General features: G+C 47.8%; 1 protein-coding gene across 1 annotated transcript in view; it reads right to left on the reverse strand.

Annotated features, from left to right (window-relative positions):
• The window catches only part of PLXNA4 (plexin A4), a 577,512-nt gene that overhangs the window by 124,578 nt on the left and 432,880 nt on the right, over nucleotides 1-20,054 (reverse strand). Inside the window, exon 9 of the mRNA XM_084633028.1 lies at nucleotides 346-546. Within this exon, the coding sequence (XP_084489154.1) occupies nucleotides 346-546 (201 nt within the window). The remainder of the gene's footprint in view (nucleotides 1-345; nucleotides 547-20,054) is intronic.

Consider the following 20,054-nt stretch of genomic DNA (forward strand, 5'->3'; position numbering starts at 1 on the left):
GGGAGGTCAAAGTGCAACAGCAGTTGTGCGAGGCAGCCTGAGCAGCTTCCTCCCAGCACTTCCCTCATGTCCCCACGATCTCCAGCAAGGCCAAGGGGGCTGTGAAGCGTGGCTCCCACTCCTGGGAATGAGGGTGAGGTGCACGCTGTGGTGTCGGAGAGGGGCCCATCTGCAGCAGTACGTGTGGGGCTGATCTGTGGGCAGCTTGTTCCCTGCAGTAAACCCAGGATGGAAACTAGGAATTGGTCACCTTCCTTCGGGGTTCCCACCAGACCAATGCCTTGGGGCTCTTTCCCCTCACCCCACCCCCACCCTGCAAAGGGCCCGCCCGAGGGACTCCCTCACCGAGGTGTTCTGGCACTGCACGCTGGAGCTGTTAAACCTCAGGGCAGGGACCCGCTGCTCGTTGCCCTGGATATTCAGGATACACTCATAGCCCCGCTGCCCCGACTGCGGCTGTGGCAGGTTCTTGGCTTTCAGGGTGATTGGCTTGATCACTTCCACGGGCACCAGGATCTTGTCTGCCTGGAGCAACTGAGGACAGTCCTGGGAGAGAGGAGAAAACATGCCAAGCCAGTTAGTCGGAGTTCCATGCCCCAGACTGAGTCCCCCTGTGTTCTAGATAGAGCACCCCCTCCCAACATCCCCTCACCCCGCCCCCCACACACACTGCAGGCTTGGCCTGTGAGGACTGGAAGAAGCTCCCTATGGAACTCCTTGGTGCCTGAGCCTTAATCAACTCGTGGGAAGCTTCTATAAAGATTCCCTCTCTGCTGGGACTCAGCACTGCTCCACTGCCAAGGCACTGAAAGAGGAAGAGTCTGGGTGAAGGCACAAAGCACCTGCCACCCTCAACAGCCAACGAACACTCAGTAGAAAAGCTGGTTCCAGATAGACATGGGATCATGCCACAAAATGTAAGTGCCTTAAATTTTGGGGGTGTTGAGATTGGGGGTTCAGGCTTCACCTACCACAAGGGGCAGGAAGAATAATGGACGAATCAAAAGCCTGGATCCAAATATCCTGAAACGTTGGGAAAGATCAGCTCTGGAAGGGAATCTGATGGCTGAGGCCCATCTAGGAGGCTCTGTCCTGAGCTAGTCAAATAGAGCAGCCCCCAACAGATGGGCTGCCCCTGCCTTTCAGAGGGGGAAGGAATATAAGCCTCGGAGAACCTTTGGGGACATTGGGAAGGCAGTTTGGATCAAAGGGGCTCTGTGAGCACAAGACCTGCTCTACACACACACAAGGAAGTAACGGTGTGCAATTAAACTGATGTAGCTAACCCAGCACAACTCTGCATATGGGCACTTTACTTGAGTTTAAACCTTAGCATCGCCAGCTAAACCAAAATAAGTCAGGTTTAACACCCATGCAGAGTTTTAAACCTCAGGTTTAGACCAGTTATCTACATCTGTTTAACTTCACACTTTTAGTTAACAACTTGTGTATGCAGACAAGGCCTGAGAGATTATCATCAGGGATCCCTCACTGCACTGCCCCCAGTCCTTCACACCACCTGCCCTCTGCCAGGATCAGAGCACCGTAGGGCAGAGTCTGCTACATCAAGCACACCATGCAAGCCGTTTCACTTTGTCTTGCTTGTTCACACAAAAAGCACCCGCAAATACTCCTTAGCCGGTTACAATCTATACGGGCAAATGCAGATGAACCATTTATGTCCCTAGGCTATTGTGTAGGTTGCATGTAGGGGCGTGGGAGAGGGAGGTTGAGGAGAATGACTGATGTAGGAGTGGGGAGGACACTGGAAGGCTTGAGAGTGGGATTTATGGCTTGAGAGAGTCTGGGAACTTGTTTCTGCAGGTGCTGGGAGTATTTTACGGAGGCAAATATCTAAGGAAGATGGAGAAATGGATTAGACGTGTAACATCTGCACTTATATCAGCTAGGAATAGAACGACAAGGGGCATCAATTATCACACTGCAGAGTGTGAGCTGATTTGCTACTGGGGTCAGGAAGATATCCCAGCCACACCCACCACATGGGGTAAGTTAGATGCGTTAAGGTGGGGGGGGGTTCACCCCTGACCCTGAAGCATCTGCAATTGGCCACTGTCTGAGTAGGGACACCGGACCACATAGTCCATTGATCCGTCCTGGCATTGCCACCTGTATGCACCTACATCTACACTATGTTACTGAGAGCCCCAGAAAAGCTGCTGCCAAGAGATGAAGTGATGCATGTCTGCCAGGGACCCCCAAGACGGCCAGCACAGCCGAGGAGAGGCTGGACGTGACCACCAGGGGAGCAGCCTCCCTCAGACGAGCTCCTAGTGAGCCACAGCCTGGTTCTGAAGTTGCCTGCCCCTGGCAGAAACTGCCCTCCCTCCAGGCAAGCCCCCTCCCACCTTTGCAGAGTTGCCCCTGGGGATACAAGGGTGAATCCACCCAGGGAAAGCAATGGCACTGTTAAGAGTAATGGATTCTCGATGCGAGAACAGCCGCTCTGCCTTCAACGAGGCCATGCCACAGCCAAGTTCCATACGGGCTTGAATACACTTAGCACCGTGGCTGGGCTGGGACAACTTCCCCTAGGCATCCCTGATAGGAATGCATCCAGCCCAGCCTTGAACAAAAGGCCACTCTGGCATCACTAAGAGGCTATACTGTTGCCTTTGCCAACCGGAGGAGGATTTTCTCAGTATTACGGCTCCATGCCACCATCACCGGAGCCTCCAAACCAGGTAGAACCTCACCTCAGGCCTGGCCCAAGGGTTAAACTGCGACTCAGTGGGAGTGAGGCAGAGTCCAGCCCAACATTATAGAGATCAACTGGAAGGCAGACAGTTCCAGGGGCAAGTAGAATAAAAACAGGGAGGCTCTTGGAGTGAGTGGGCCCCAGTCTTGACTCAGTTTTGCAGAGACTTGGGGATGAAGATATCTGTTCATTTGGGTCTGCGTGGGGTTCACTACAGTTACAAATCCAAAATCTCAAATGGAAAAGCCATCAGAATCCATGAGGGCCACCACGTTTCTGGTGAGAATCATTCGGCCTTGTACATTTCCCATGGTCTCAACGCAAGTTCCCACAGCAGGCCCCAGGTTTGCTCGAAAGCAGGTGCCCACTCAGCGATCTCATCAGTGAGCATGGTGTCTGAGTTTAAACTCTGTAATGGAACCAGGCCCCAGGCACGCGCTGCATCACTTCCAATTTGATTGCTCGCTATGTTGCTTGGCTTTCATTGCACAGGGGGTCTGCTTCCAAAGGCAACTGAAAGCCCTGGTTTTCTCCTTGCCTCAGTAGGGGCTAGGCAGTCCAGCCAGGGTCACCTGTGGCAAAGCTTCCCATAGAACACAACCCAAAATCACCCCCCTGCTCCCGCACCGCCCAGAAACGTCTTCTGCCTCCAGCTACAGGGCCGCAAGTGGGGACACATTTACACAGCAAATCCTTGGGGTAGAAAGGTGGGCAAACCCTATCTGTCACTGGGGCAGGGGATTCTCTTGACATTCATCAAATATAAAGGCCTAAGAACCAGGTGGGAGGTTGAGCGGGGAAGATATTACCTGGGAGTCACTCCAAGCCCCAAAGACTGGATTTTCTTGTTTCCCTTTATCCCTGTTCCACCTACCCACCTGCCCCCCGCCGCCAACTGCTCCCCACAAGCACCGTAACATTTCTGATAACACTCGTTTCAAGTTCATTAACAAGCGGTGGTTGCAGCAGTCCCAATAAAAGACTCGTTTGCATATAAAAAGGTTTGCGGCTCTGTTAGGAAGTTCATTATAGATAATTGGAGAGGCGAGCGCCATAAAGAGGAAATTCTCACAATGTGGCTTTATCTGATTGACCTAATGTTCTTTCTAATTGAAATTTAAAAAGGCAATTTCTTTGGATGATGTACAATACAAACCCATGGCACTCAGTCCTGGCCCCAGGTTCGAATCTGCATCCAACACTTACTTCGTACGAAGTGTGAGGAGGAACTAGCTAAATAACCCTGATCCCAAAGACACTCTGCGGTAATTAGCTATGGGTGTTTGCTCAGGCTTGTACCTTTAAAGGTAAGAAGTCTGCCTGCTAGCAGCAGGAGGATTCAAGAGTGTGAGACGCACACTATCATGGACTCTACATTTGTTCTTCCTTTGTTGTTTTCCTTAATCTGAAATACATGTCACCTAGGCTGAAAAAGCACCTCTTGCCCTTTGTGTACATGAACCACGACAGACCCACCCTGAGTGACTGAAGCATGTAAGGGCCTGATCCCACTATCGCTGATTAGTAATTAATGGGAGTCTTTCCACTGACTCCAATGGGAGTTGGATCAGATTCCAAGAGAACCAGAAAACTAATCTCATTTATACAAGGCATGCATTACAGAGTGGATCCTAGATAATTTATTTAACTTGTGTAGTTTAATTCTATCATTCCATGTAACTCTTTATATTAAGCTAATAAGCACACACTCAAAGCTCGTAATTCGCCCTGTTGGCACAGACACCCACTGCAAATGGCTGAATTTTGCCAGTTAGCAAGTCAGTGAACAGAAAATAAAAACAACCAAGGATGCTATAGCATGAAATGGACTCCTCATTTTGCCAATGATAGTTTAGTTTTCACTATTTATAAATCCTTGTAGTATGCTCTATAGCTTCAGAAATAAAGTCTTATATAAGAACAGATATATTGGATCAGACCAATAGTCCCTCTAGCCCAGTATCCTGTCTTCCGACAGTGGCCAATGCTAGGTGCTTCAGAGGGAATGAACAGAACAGGGCAATTTCAAGCGATCCATCCCCTGACGTCCAGTCCCAGCTTCTGGCAGTCAGAGGTTTAGGGACACCCACAGCATAGGGTTGTATTTCAGACCATCTTGGCTAATAGCCATTGATGGACAAATCCTCCTGGAACTTCTCTTAATTCTTTTTTGATCCCTGTTATACTTTTGGCCTTCACATCTCCTGACAAAAAGTTCCACAGGTTGACTGTGCGTTGTGTGAAGAAGTAATCCCTTAAGTTTGTTTTAAATCTGCTGCCTATTAATTTCATCAGGCGAGTCGTAGTTTTTGTGTTATGTGAAGGGATAAATAACATGTCCCTATTCACTTTCTCCACCCCAGGCGTGATTGTAGAGACCTCCACTATATCCCCCTCCACCCCCAGTCATCTCTTTTCTAAACTCAACAGCCCCTGTCTTTTTAATCTCCCCTCATATGGAAGCTGCTCCATTTCATGCTCCTAATCATTTTCATTGCTCTTATCTGCACCTTTTACATTTCCAATCTATCTTTTTTGAGATGGGGTGTCCAGAACTGCACACAGTATGCAAGATGTGGGTGTACCCTGGATTTATATAGTGGCATTATGATATTTTCTGTTTTATTGTCTATCATTTTCCTAATGGTTCCTAACATTCTGTTTGCTTTTTTGACTGCCGCTGCACATTGAGTGGATGTTTTCAGAGAACTATCCATAAGGACTCCAATAGCTCTTTCTTAAGTGGTAATAGCTAATTTGCCCCTAATTGTATATGTATAGTTGGGATTACGTTTTTCCAGTGTGCATTACTTTGCATTTATCAACACTGAATTTCATCTGCCATTTTGTCACCCAGCCACCCAGTTTAGTGAGATCCCTTTGTAGCTCTTCGCAGTCAGCTTGGACTTAACTATCTTGAGTAATTTTGTATCATCCACAAACTTTGCCACCTCACTGTTCACCCCCTTTTCCAGATCATTTATGAATATGTTGAACCGCACAGGTCACACTATTTACCTCTCTCCACTCTGAAAACTGATCATTTATTCCTACCTTTTGTTTCCTATCTTTTAACCAGTTATTGATCCATGAGAGGATCTTCCTTCTTGTCCCATGACTGCTTAGTTTGCTTAAGAACCTTTGGCGAAGGACATTGTCAAAGGCGTTCTGAAAGTCCAAGTACACTGTATCCATTGGATCCCTCGGTCCATAAGTCTTGGCAATATGAGACTTCTATCTATCTATCTGCTAATACGGGCCTCACCACTATAGTATCTGAATGACCCCTCTAGAGGAACTTCAATTAAAACTTTGCTGAGAGGTGGAGGGAGATCTTCAAAGCTGTACTGTGCAGAACATGGTTAATGAATGTTGTGCCAGTAGAAAGGGCTGGATTGACAGTCCTGAAAACAGATGTCTTTTACTCACAGAACAACTACAGTACAGAGATACTGCGGTGATGGGCACAGGATAGATTGATAGAGAGGGATTTTTGCCATTGATTTCAGTGGAACTAGGATTTCACAGAGAGAGAGAGAGAGAGATACCAACGGCTGGATGGGCCACATTCACTGATCTGCCCTCTCCAGGACCGGGGTTACAACAGTACCAATGGTACTGTGGAACCGGGCCCATGCTCAGAAGGGGCCCTGCCCCCCTGCTCCACCCCAAGGTCCTACCCCTGCTCAGCCTCTTCCCCCGAGGCTTCCCTTGTCCCTTTCTGCCCCCTCCCCCCTTCGCCCCCCTGCCCCCTCATGCAAGTGGTGGTGGGAGCCTGGGGGGGGGGGGAAGAAGAGGCCAAGTGGGGACGGGGCCTCAGAGCAGAGCAAGGGCGGAGCCTTGGGGAGAAGAGCCCAAGCAGGGACATGGCCTCAGTATGGAGTGTGCGGGGAGGAGGGAGTGGGGCCATGGTCTGGGCACTGGGACCCACAAAAGATGAATCCAGCCCTGCCCCTCTCACCCTTAAAGGTCAGGACTGTGATCCCTCTCATCCCTCCAGGTCAGGACTGAGATAGTGGGAAGGCAGAGCAGGGGAAGTTTTCCTTGTATTGATCCACAATACAGGTACTGCATGGGAAAACACAAGGCTTCAGTCTGTAAGACTTGCAATCTGGCACCTTTAGACTCTTTAAAAACACACAGCCACTCTCCCCAAAAAATCCCAGTGGAATAAACCAGTGCGCTTGGGTGAAGTAATAAGCAAGCCATCTCTGTACATGGAGCAGATGGACACTGTTGATTTACAGGGCACACTATGCTTACATTATTACCCCACTAATTCTTATTGTTGTAAAATTAAATTTAAAATTTACAGGAAGAGTATCGGGGAACGTTATTAGGTTATAAAGTGGAATCAGGTCAATGCTTTGCCAGCAAAGTTCCAGGCTTCATAAATGTCTGGATATACATCCTCCAAATTTACATCAGCACTGGCAGCAATCAAACTGGCTACGAAAAGCTCAAGTGGCCAAAGAATTTTTTAATGCACCGTATATTTTAACTATATTTCTGAAGTTTATCTTGCCATTAGAGTGACTGGCGGTGAACAAAAGTAATAATATATAAAGAAAATGCTCATAACATTAAAGGCAGCTGATGAGGAGAAGGCAGTGGGATTTATAGAAAGTGTAATCATCTGCAGAAATAATAACAGAATAATTGAGGACTGGCATAACTGTGGCGACCAGCAATTTGATCTTAGTTAAGGGTCACAGCTAAAAACTCTGGTGACTCCATCACCATTGAGCATGCTTCAGCCCAGGGCAAATGGGCTGAGCAGAACTTTCCCTGCAATTGCAGCTCCAGACTGCTGTGGGCTGGGTTGCGGCCAGGTGATGAAACTGTCTCATCTGTGCTCTCAGAGATACCTCTCTGGTGCCCGGGCAGTGTGGAGGAGGATAGGGCAGAATGGGTCTAGCTTTGGGGAAATTGGTAGAAGGGTCTGTGCCCGCTAGAGAACCCTCCCCACCAGAGTCTGGAATTGAACTCAAAATTCTCACGTCTCAATGTTCCTCAGTTTTTAGCTAATATCTGTGAAATACACTAGCAAAGCATCTCATCCCCCTCTCATGCTGGTTCACATAGAGGATTTATAGATTTTAAGGCCAGAAGGGACCATTGCGATCATCTAGTCTGACCTCCTGCATAACACAGACCACAGGAAATCCCTCAAGTGATTCCTGCTTCAAGTCCAACAGCTGTGGCTGAATTAAAGCATATATTTAAGAAAAATATCCAATCTTGATTTTAAAATTTCCAGTGATGGAAACCTTGGTAAGTCATTTCAGTGGTTAATTACCCAGACTCTTGTGCATCTTATTCAAGTCTGAATTTATCTAGCTACAACTTCCAGCCAATGGATCTTGTTACACTTTTGTCTGTATGTTTTTGTTCCCCCGTGTAGGTTCCCCATGTAATTAAGTCACCCTTTAACTTTTCATTGTTAAGATAAATAGATTTAACTCCTTGAGTCTATCACTATAAGGCATTGTAACAGGCAGCTTGGAGGGCCGGACAGCCTAGAGGTTAGAGTGTGTGGGGCTCTCAGCCCCCTGTTTGGTTGAGGAGCCTCAGTCTTTGAGGACGGGGGTGGGGTGGGTGGACCTCAGCCCTCCCTCTCCACTGGGTCCCAGTCCAGGGCCTTCTGTATGTCAACCCCTGAATGGGGGAGGGCGCCTCCCAGCAGGGAGTCAAAATCTGTTGCCCTGAGCTACTTTCTACCAGTCTGTTCAGTTTGCGGTGTGGTCCCTCTAGTCCAGTCTGCTGGGCGGCTTGCTTCCTGTAGGGTCCCATCTTGGGCATTGCCTTGCCACGGTGCCAGGCTCCTTTGGGCGGGCACCCACAGGTTGTCGAGGACGAGCCCCGCAATGTCTCTGGGGTTCGCTCACTCAGTTAAGTCACGTGCTGGAGGTGCCTAGGTCTCCTTCGCACCTTCCCTGGCCTGGGGAGACAGTGTTGGCTGTCACCCCCTGTTGGCTGCCTTGGCTGGCTGGCTAATGCTCCTTCCCCTCAGACAGGGAGGCAGCTAGCTCCTGCCTCTGCGCCAGTTAGCCCCAAACTGAGGCAGGTTCTCTCCTTTTGTTCCCCCTCCAGGCCTGGCATTGGCTGTGGGTAGAATGGGGCGGGGCTAGCTGGGCCCAGAGGCTCTCTTTAACCTCTGCTGTGCTGGCTGGCAGTTTCTCTCCTTCATCACAGGCCTGTTTTCTTAATCATTCTTGTGGTTCTTCTCTGAACCTTCTCCAATTTTTCAACATCCTTCCTGAGGCGGGGACACCAGAACTGGACACAGTAGTACAGCAGCGGCCACACCAGTGCTCATATTCCTCTTATTCCGCCCTACTCTTACTCAGTATTCCTCTGTTTATATATCCAAGGACCCTATTGGCTGCAGTGTTGCACTGGGATCTCATGTGCAGCTGATTAGCCACCATAATCCCCAAGTCTTTTTCAGACTCACTCCTTCCCAGGATAGCCCCCTGGAAGTATAGCTTACATTCTTTGTTCCTAGATGTATGGCTTTACATTTGGCCATACTGAAATACATATTGTTTGCTAGAGCCCAGCTCACCAAGTGATCTGGATCGCTCTGTATCAGCGACCTGCCCTCTTCATTATTTACCCCCCACCCCCCCAATTTTTGTGTCCTCTGCAAACTTTCACACTAATGATGTCATGTTTTCTTCCCGGTCATTTATAAAAATACTAAATAGCAAAGGGCCAAGAACCAAGCCCGGTGGAATCCCAATAAAAACATGCCCACTCTATGATGATTCCCCGTTTCCAAATACATTTTGAGGCATTTCAGTGAGACAGGTTTTAATCCATTTAATATGTGCTGTATTGATTTCTTACCGTTCTTAATCAAAATGTCATGCAGTGCCAAGTCAAATGCCTTACAGAAGTCTAAGTCTCTATTACAGCAACACTATTACTATTATCAATCAAACTTGTACTATTATCAGAAAATGAAATCCATCTATTTTAGATATTTATCTGGCCCCATAGCATCAAAGCCCCTCACAGGCTTTAACGGGTATCTTCATAACACCGCTGTTAGGCAGGGCAGTCCTATTACCCCCATTTTACAGGTTGAGAACAGAGGCACAGAGACCCTTAAGGGTATGCTTACAGTGCACACCAGGCCTGGGCTCTGACTCAGGTTTCAGCCCAAGCCCTGCTCCCATCCACACAAAAATCAATCTGACTCAGGTCAGCAAGCACTCATGTCATAAATATAAAGGGAAGGGTAACCACCTTTCTGTATACAGTGCTATAAAATCCCTCCTGGCCAGAGGCAAAACCCTTCAACCTGTAAAGGGTTAAGAAGCTAAGATAACCTCGCTGGAACCTGACCAAAATGACCAATGGGGGACAAGATACTTTCAAAGCTGGAGGGGAGGAGGAACAAAGGGTTTGGTCCGTCTGTGTGATGCTTTTGCTGGGAACAGATCAGGAATGTAAACCTTGCAATTCTTGTTAAGTTAGTAAGTAATCTAGCTAGAAAATGTATTAGATTTTCTTTTGTTTAATGGCTGGTAAAATAAGCTGTGCTGGAGGGAATGTATAGTCCTGTGTTTGTGTCTTTTTGTAACTTAAGGTTTTGCCTAGAGGGATTCTCTATGTTTTGAATCTGATTACCCTGTAAGGTATTTACCATCCTGATTTTACAGAGGTGATTCTTTTACCTTTTCTTTAATTAAAATTCTTCTTTTAAGAACCTGATTGATTTTTCATTGTTCTTAAGATCCAGTGGGTTTGGGTCTGTGTTCACCTGTACCAATTGGTGAAGATTATTATCAAGCCTTCCCCAGAAAAGGGGGTTTAGGGCTTGGGGGGGGGATATTTAGGGGGAAGACGTCTCCAACTGGGCTCTTTCCCTGTTCTTTGTTTAAAACGCTTGGTGGTGGCAGCATACTGTTCAAGGGCAAGGCAAAGTTTGTGCCTTGGGGAAGTTTTAACCTAAGCTGGTACGAATAAGCTTAGGGGGTCTTTCATGCAGGTCCCCACATCTGTACCCTAGAGTTCAGGGTGGGGGAGGAACCTTGACAACTCAGAACCCAGGCCCTAGTATTCTGCTATCTGGATGGGCCAGAGCACTGTCATTTTGGGTGTGGATGCAGCTCAACCCACAGATCCATGCGAGAAAGTCTATGTATTTCAATACGGTCATGTTGGCATGGCTGTGAGACCTGAGTCTAGAAACTGTAAGCCCTGGTTTACAATGCAAAGTGGATGCTCAAGTCCAGGCTTGGAAACACCAAGTCCACAAACCCAGGTCCCACAGAACCGGGTTGACAATGCAGTGTAGTTATACCCTAGGTGATTTGCCCAGGGTCATAAATGAAGTTTGCAACGGAACAGGAAATTAAACCCAGGTCTTCTAAGTCGAAGCCCTCCACTCTAATAATTGGACCATGCTTTCCCTAAAGTTAGTTTGACAAGATCTCTTTTCCGTAAACCCATGTTAACCAGCATTAATTATACCACTCTCCTTTAATTCTTTATTAATCAGATCCCAAATTAGCCATTCCATTATTTTGCCCAGGACTGATATTTAACATTCCTATCATGGTAGCACCTAAAGGCCCCCTTGCACTATGTCTTGTGTGGACACGGGCTCACAGTGATTAAACTGTGAAATAGCTCTCCAGGGAAGAGGCAAAAGCCCCCTTGCTTGGGAATTTTTAAAATGGATTGGACAAAGTCATAGAAAATGGCACAGAGAACAGTTCTGCACAAACTGCATGACCTAATAATGTACATCTTTCCACCTCTAGTTTTGATGAACCTGCATCCTTCTTTCTAGCATGTACTCCTTTCAGTGAACACGCATACTCATCTTCAGTACTTCTGCAAAGACTTTGATCAAAGGATCTCAAAACCCTTTATACACATTAAATCATTAACCCTCAGAACAGTTCCGTAAAATTGTAAGTATCATTATCTCCATTGTACAGATGGGGAAACTGAGGCACGGAGTGGTTAAAGCCCATAGCCACACAGTAAGTCCATGGAGGTGCTAGCAACACAACCCAGATTTTCTCATGTCCAGTCCCCACTAGAGGAGCTGTCACAGTGCGGCAGAGATGAAAGGTGCTGTCATGCCAGTTGGGCACAAGTGGCATGACAGCTCCTTTTGCAGTCTCTGCTCCTTTCTGGCCCACGGTTGCAGTGAAGTTGCAGCACAGACAGGTGGAGAGCATTCTGGAGCATCTTGCCCACTGTCCGTTGCCCATCCAGTGTGATAGCCCTGGATAAAAGGAAACTGTGACTGCTCAATGAAGAGGCCAAACCACACGGGGACAGGATTGCTTAATGCACCTGAGACTTCTTTTCGGGGCACTCCATACACAACCCTTAAAAATGAAACTATATGTGAACAGGAGTTTGTAACAGGGTCTCCACCTCTAGAGCCTCCCCTCATGGCCTGGGACAGCCCTGCGGACAGCCAGCCTCAATTTCCCTCTGAGGTTTGCAGAAATAATTCTCACAGCATAAATCTTGAAAACAACATTCCCACTCTCTGGGAGTCTACTTTATTTAACCTAGTCCAGCAAAATGAGACCCCTTTTCACCCAGGCTTTCCACAGCCCTCCTCCTGGGATTACTAAATCCTGGCTAGCCTGGCTCACAAACTCACCCCTGTAGATTAGGGTTTCAAAGCCTTCCTTCTAGGCACTGTGGGTTGGCAGAGTTGTTCTTCCTTCCAGCAGCTCCTCTTGCTCAAGTTCCGCTTCACCCAAAGCCTCTCCCTTAGCCACCTCTGAGGTCTGATTCAATCCCATGATCCACCGACCACATGAGATTCATTTTCCCCTCCTGGGGAGGAGAGCTGGCTGTGTCCCAGGTGGGGCCAAGACCTGTCTCCCTTTAAAGGACCAGCCACCCTGTGACAGAATTCTTTTTGGGACATTTCCCTTTTGCACCCAAGGTGTGATAGCTGCATGACCCCCCTGAGGCTACCCCTGCCCCGCTCAGATACTTAGCTGGCCCAACAGAGCTCAATGACACATTTCCCGTTGACTTCAGTGGGATCGGGATCAGGCTCTACGGCTTTTATTTTGAAAAAAATATGGAGATGAAACCCTTTGGCCTCTGCAACTGGAAGGTCAGAAGAGTGACAGTGGGATTGTTCCCACCCTCTTTCTCCCACAGATTGGTGACTGCAAGAGATAAAGCCCAAGCCAAAGCAAAGAGATGTGTGGCAAAAGGCAGGGTCTGGCCACAGACTCCGGGGACTATGGGAAAGGAGTAGCCCAGGCTGAGTGGGAGACACATTTCAGTGTCACCTTTTATCTGTTGGCTTAACATCTCCCCTTCCTGAGAGCTTTTCTCCTTGGCTCAGGCCTAGATGCTCAAAGCTCCCAAGGGAGCAAATGCAGTTGAAGTTAAAATGGGGGAAAGAAAAAGCCACATGCTTCAGAGGCAGGTGAACACCCAAAGCAGGCTCTGAATGGTGGGGGGTTTTCTTCCTCTTCGTACTAGTGCAGGGGTGGGCAAACTTTTTGGCCCGAGGGCCACACCAGGGTTGCAAAACTATATGGAGGGCCAGGTAGGGAAGGATGTGCCTCCCCAAACAGCCTGGCCTCCACCCCCATCTGACCCCTCCCACTTCCCACCCCCTGACTGTCCCCCTCAGAACCTCTGAACCATCCAATGCCCCCTGCTCCTCATCCCCTGACCGCCCCCTCCCAGGACCCTCTGCCCCTAACCGCCCCCCCCCCGGGACCCCACCCCCTATCTAACCCCCCGTTCCCTCTCCGTGACTGCCCCCCCGACCCCTATCCACACCCCCGCCCCCTGACAGGCCCCCTGGGACTCCCACCCTTATCCAACCCCTCTGCTCCCAGTCCCCTGAGTGCCCCCCAACCCAGCCCCGGCCCCCTGACCATGCCGCTCAGAGCAGCAGGTCTGGCAGCCGCACTGCCTGGCCGGAGCCGGACACGCTGCCGCGCTGCCCTGCAGCAGCACGCAGCCCGGCCACCCAGAGCACTCCCCACGTGGCGGCATAACTGTGGGGCAGGGGAGGGGCCGAGGTCTAGCCTCCCCGGCCATGAACTCAGGGGCCGGGCAGGAAGGTCCTGCAGGCCGGATGTGGCCCGTGGGCCATAATTTGCCCACCTCTGCACTAGTGGCAACCACCAGGCCCCCAAATAATACTACACTCCTTACGTCCTGTGTTGCAGACAGAAAGCTAGATAGTCAGAAAGTCCCATGGTTGCTCTGGGCATCACAGCATTGTGACACTGTATCAGTGCATGAGGCAAAGCAGCAGCATCTCACCCCAATGCAACGTAATAGTGGGAAAAGCGAAATGTTGCCATGCTGCACTCTGTGATTATTTTGTCCCATTGGATAAATAAGCTCAAACCACCACAGCAACAAGTCCAGCTGGTAAGAGTTAGGGTTATGGTTAGTACATGGTGCCAGAGGCTTCTTTCATCTCCATCATTCCACCTCTCAGTGCTGTTCGAGCACATCACAGTGGTAGGTCCTTGGTTAGCCGCTACCCAAGGAGGCCAGACAAATCTCCCAACAAGGAGCAGACCTGCAGAGGCCACGTTAGTTGGCTGGGAAGGGAAGTGGAATGGCAAGATGTGGGGTGGGCACTGGGAGACCAAACCTGTTTGAAACAAATCTTAATTCTCATTGCAATTTGGCAAGAGACCTCAGCAGAGAGAGCAGCTGCAGAGCAGCCCTGAGCCAGCAGCGATTTCCGGCAGATACAACACTGCAGGAATAAGGAATCCTGATAAGAAGTAGATGAGAAGCAGATGCAGTTTTCTGTGCGTTGGCTGTCTGGACATGTTGGCTGGAAGATGGCAAAGACAGCAGGCATGAAGGCAATGGGGGGAGGGATAGCTCAGTGGTTTGAGCATTGGCCTGCTAAACCCAGGCTTGTGAGTTCAATCCTTGAGGGGGCCATTTAGGGATCTGGGGCAAACATTGGGGACTGGTCCTGCTTTGAGCAGGGGGTTGGACTAGATGACCTCCTGAGGTCCCTTCCAACTCTGATATTCTATGATTCAGTACAAAACCAGACTGAGTCACACAGAGCCAGGTCACATCTAGACTCTCTTCTTCCCCATCCCATCCCTGACCCGTACAAGACTGTCCCTTAAAGCCAGTTCTCTAGCCCAGTTTTAAATGTCCCAAATGACAGAGCTTATTAATACTATTTGAACTGCAATAGTACCTGGAAGCCACATCTGAGATTAGAGCCCCATTGTGCTGGATGCTGTACAAACACACCGTAAGAGACCGTTCTGGCCCCAAAGACCTTACAATCTAAATAGATAAGGCAGTGAGGGAACCAGAGCAAAGAGAGGGGAGCTGGTCATTGGCACAGCCAGGAATAGAAACCACATCTCCTGAGATGCCATCCAGCGCCTTATCCACTAAATCACACTGCTTTTCAGTAGTTTCCACTACACCATTGTCTGCTTCGCAGTCTAACAGATCTAAGATCTAATGGATAGGGAATGTCTTCTGACAGTCTACATTTTCCTTATTTAATCTCATCTCATTACTCTGTTACACCCCTTTTGAATATCCAACTAAACAAGTCCTCTCCCTTCTTGGTGTTTGCAGTAGAGATGGGCTGGGACCAAGCCCCCATTTTGGAAATTCCCTCAGTCTCTAGGGTGTCCAGAGCCACATCTGATTCAAACCTGTGACTTTAGACTTTCCGCAGTTTCCACCTTTCAAATACTCGGAAAGGACGGTCCTCTGTAGGACTATGCCTTTAACTGCTCTGCACTCTATGGGTTTTCCAAAGACTTCAGCCAATTAGAATGTAAGCACTGGTCCTTTCTCCACTTGCACGGTCCAGCTGGGGGCGCTGTGGAGGCCAAGCTCAAAGATGCCTGCTTGACTGTGTCTTAATTGAGCTGCTGTTGGCAGCTGTCTCCCAAACTCCGCTCTCATCCCTTCACCTTCACTTTTCTGTCAGTCCTCTCTTCATGCTCATGCAAACGCAGCAGGTTGCCTGCAAGTTGCTATAGTAACAAAACCTCACTCTTTTTTCTTAAAGATGGACAGGTGCCAGGATGAATGAGTGGATAATCAACAAGAGGGGAAGAATTAGAGGCAGTGACATTGGCATCTCTATAGCTGTCACTGGATTCCCCGTGGAATGATGACCCCATTAATGAGCAGAAATGGAATTTTTCGGCAGTGACACCTTAAGCAGCTGTGTCTCAGGACAGGGACAGAAGGTGGTAAACCAGGCATGGGTTGGAAGTGGAGTTGTTGTCACAGTAATGACTGGACATGTATCACTTCAAGGCCCTGTCCACAATACGGGTGCAACCTGTTCTTGACACTAATCAGCCACGGGTGTATCTACACAGCAGTCTTTTTCCAGAACACAGCCATGATGGGCTATCTGTGTCTGTAGCAATGCATTCTGGGAAAATCCAGGTTCCTTTGCCGTAGTGCCTCAGGAGGTGATAGAGAGCCCAGAGGGCATTCACAGAAACCAGCGAGACATAGGGCAATGCACTATGGGAAGGAGGAGGACCAGTGCGATCGAGTTACATGGGCATGGGTAGGAAGCCCTGACTACACTACAAAATAACTCAACGTGCCCAAGAGGTTACAGGAAGTTCACCTCGTGCCACCTCAGCACTGGGGATACTCAGGACAGGACAGAGGTGCATCGGCAGAGCTGGAAGGAGGGGGAGAGGGAAGAAGTTTCACCAGCACCTGGCTCCCAGTGTCACTCTCCGCGCCCCTTTTTCACAAGCACAGTCATCCCCCCACCCCCCCACGTTTACTCAGTCAGAACAAGCAGAGGGGCAAAGAGAAATCAGCGCATTTCACTGCAAAGGCCTCCGGTGCAGCTCCTCATTGAGTGTGAGACAGGCACAAGCACTTGGAGACTTGGTGCACGGCTCCTCGGCAGCTGTTCTCCAGCATGCGGCTCCCAGGGCTTTCTATTGCTTTTGACAAATTAATATTTGAAGCAGTTGCTCTTTTATGTGGGCTTTACTGTCATTAGCACGTACAACTCAACATAAAACACTTTGGTGTGCGGGTTTTTTCTTCTTTTCCCTTTTAGATGACAGATGAAAATCCTGTTAATGAAAAGCTTGTTTGGGGGAGGAAGAAAAACACAAACAGACACACACAAGCTGGCTGAGCATGGAAAGATGAAAACCTCCTTCAAGGTAATTAAATGATTATGTAGCTTTTAAACCCAGCAGATAACAGATTTGTTATCTGGGTTAGCTTTTTGCTTTTCTTTTTTCCATACAAAGCTAACATCCTTGCAAGGACCAGAACAAGATAGTGTTCATCTTACAGAGCAATACAGCACAAAAGGAACCTTAATTCTTTATCCCATCAACTCAAGTAGGTTACTCTTGGCTTACCATCAAGCCTGAAGACTCTACATGAGAATTGCCATGCCAGATCAGAGCAGATGCTCACCTACAGGAGGCAGCATTGTTCTAGTGGGAAGGGGCTCTGCTACTAACCAGCTATGTGCCCAAGGACAAATCACTTTGCCTCAGTTTCCCTTCCTACTCTTTGACTGTCTTGTCCATTTAGATTGTAAGATCTTTGCACCTATACTGTGCCTAGCACAGGGGCCACGATCTCAATCATGGCATCTAGGTGCTACTGTAATGCAAATGATAGGCTCATATGCTGTCTTCAAGGCTGGCGGTTCCAGATGCAGGACACCTAGCTGTGAAATAAACTACCTCTCCCCTTCTCCCTAAGGGATTCTTAAACCTCTTTGGCTTTTGCAAATGACTCCTTGGAAAAAACAGTTTAGTATTTAAATCTCTGATCTGCTTCCTCATCTTCCGTCTCCTCCCCACCCAATAGAATAACATCAACTCCTTTTATAAAGCCGGAACTCGCTTGGTATATTTCAAGCCAGCAGACTTAGCATCCAAAAATATGCTGTAAAAGGAAATTATATGTCAGGGTGAAGTATTCCTGCCACAAATCACCCTGAGACATAGTCAACTCTATTTGATTGAGTTCAACGCCATAATCATAAATACTCTTTTTTTATGGGCCCTGCTGAAGTTCTTAACCAGAAGCAAACATGGCACTTCCAATCAGCTCCAAAGCAACTTTATTCATGCCCACCTTTCCAGTGCTGATTCACCAAACTGTTGCCTGGCTTAGGCATGAGATGAAGAGCCAAAGTCCTGACAGTGAACTTCTCTCTGTTTGTGTAATTTACAGAGCACATGCCACCAGAGTATCTCGGCACTTTCTGTGAGTAGGGTCAGTGCAGTATCCTGGCTGAATTCCAAGAGCCAATTCTGCATTCCTAAAACAAGCAAAACTACTATTTGATTAAAGGGCCACAGGCTGGGCCAGATTACCCATAGGCTAATAAGGCTATAGTCTTTTAGGCCCTACAACAGGCCCTAATTTTTAGGCCCTCCTATTTTTAGACCCTACTGTAAGCCCTCCATTCCATATTGAAGTAACAGCTGGGTGACAATAGCAGGGGCCATTGGAAATTTTTTGTCTAGTTAGATATTGCTTTGTACAAATAAATCCATCAAGATTGTGAATTCAACTTATGGTGGTTGTGATTTTGCCTCTGTGGACTAAGTAAGTGTTTGTGGGCCCAAGCAATATTGAACTTTGTACACAATAGGCCTAAACCTGACAATAGAAACTATGTCAAAGAAAGGAGGATGGTAGAAATTGGAGGAGGCCAAAGAAAGATAGCAAAGACAAGAAGCAGTGCTGAAAGGTTCTCTCTCTCTCCTAATGTTTTTTCCTCTGGTGGTGAGGAAGTCCAGGCGAATACCAGCCCAAGTGAACCTGCTGCACCTGATGAAAAAGGCCAGCCTCCTGTGACTTCTCTAGCTGCTGTCTCACCCCACTCCTCTGAAGACTTTCCCAGTGATAGTAATACAAAAATATCCTTCTCCAGCGATCTAGGTGAGTGGGACATGACTTCTCAAGATCTCATTGCATATTGGACTGACAAGGGCCCACAGAAATGCCAGAATCTAGATGCTGACTTTTCATTGACAAAGTGAGAGTACACCAATCAGAATCGTTATCTGACCAAATCAGTATTTAAATATGTGAAGCCTAACACACTGGCAAGTGAGAATGGCCCATCTATTCACCTTCTAAGAAGAAGGTGTACTGTTTCTAATGCCGCCTGTTTTCTGATACCAAAAAGTGGGGAATATTCTGCGAAGGCTTCAGTGGTTGGAAGAATACTGCATACATTACCAATCATGCAACGAGTGAGCAGCATACGTTGTCAGTTAGCAGCTACCATGCCCAAAAGAAAGTTAGTGGCAGAATTGATACCCAAATGGAAAACCAGTTTTTCGAAGCTCGTGCTTATTGGAAGAACATTCTCAGATGCATAGTTGAAACCATACTTTTTCTTGCTAAGCGTGGTGCCATTCTGTGGCTCAGATGAGACTGTTGGATCGAAACACAATGGCAGTTACCTTGGCGTTCTAGAGCTAATCGCTAAGTTCGACCCTTTCTTCGCTCAGCTCATCAATGAACATGCAAATAGTGGAAAAGGCCATACATTGTATCTATCAAAGACTATTTGTGATGAATTCATTGCACTATTGGCAAAGAAGATGCTACCAGCCATTGCAGATGAGATCAAAGATGTGGGATATTTTTCAGTGTCTGTCGACTCAACATCGGATGTGTCACATGTAGATCAGCTGACCGTCATCTTGTGTTATGTGCTACCCAGCGGAACAATTGAGTGTTTCAGGACTTTCATAAACATCACCAGCCACACAGGGGAGAAACTTGCCTCGTATCTATTCAATTTCTTCATTGAAAATGGGATTTGACATCAGCCTTTGTAGTGGCCAAAGCTATGACAATGCAAGTAATATGAGTGGCAAATATTCAGGGATACAGGCCAAGATAAAAGAGCGCAATGCTTTGGTTGACTACATACCATGAGCTGCACACTCACTCAACCTTGTTGGCCAGTCTGCCATTTATTGTTGTGTTGAAGCAGTTTCCTTGTTTTGGATATGTCCAAGAATTGTACAGTTTTTTTCTCTGCATCAACCAGTCATTGGATGATTCTTAGAGATTTACCACCAAAGGGATGCCCAGTGCCCAAATCACTCTCAGGGACACGGTGGAGTGCCAATGCTGAATAAATAATATGTAAATATGTATGTAGAGAAATGTTTGATGATGTCATTTTTTTTCTTTTTTGCAATATGTAATTCATTCTTAGGCCCTTCCCTCCCATTAGCCTTAGGCCCCTCATAACCTTAATCCGGCCCTGGCCACAAGAAACTGGTCCCAAATTAGGAACCAAATCTTGAGGTCTTTATTCTAACTTTTACTGACTTCA

This window comes from Lepidochelys olivacea, assembly GCF_965140295.1.
Source record: "Lepidochelys olivacea isolate rLepOli2 genome assembly, chromosome: 1".
Taxonomy (NCBI): domain Eukaryota; kingdom Metazoa; phylum Chordata; order Testudines; family Cheloniidae; genus Lepidochelys; species Lepidochelys olivacea.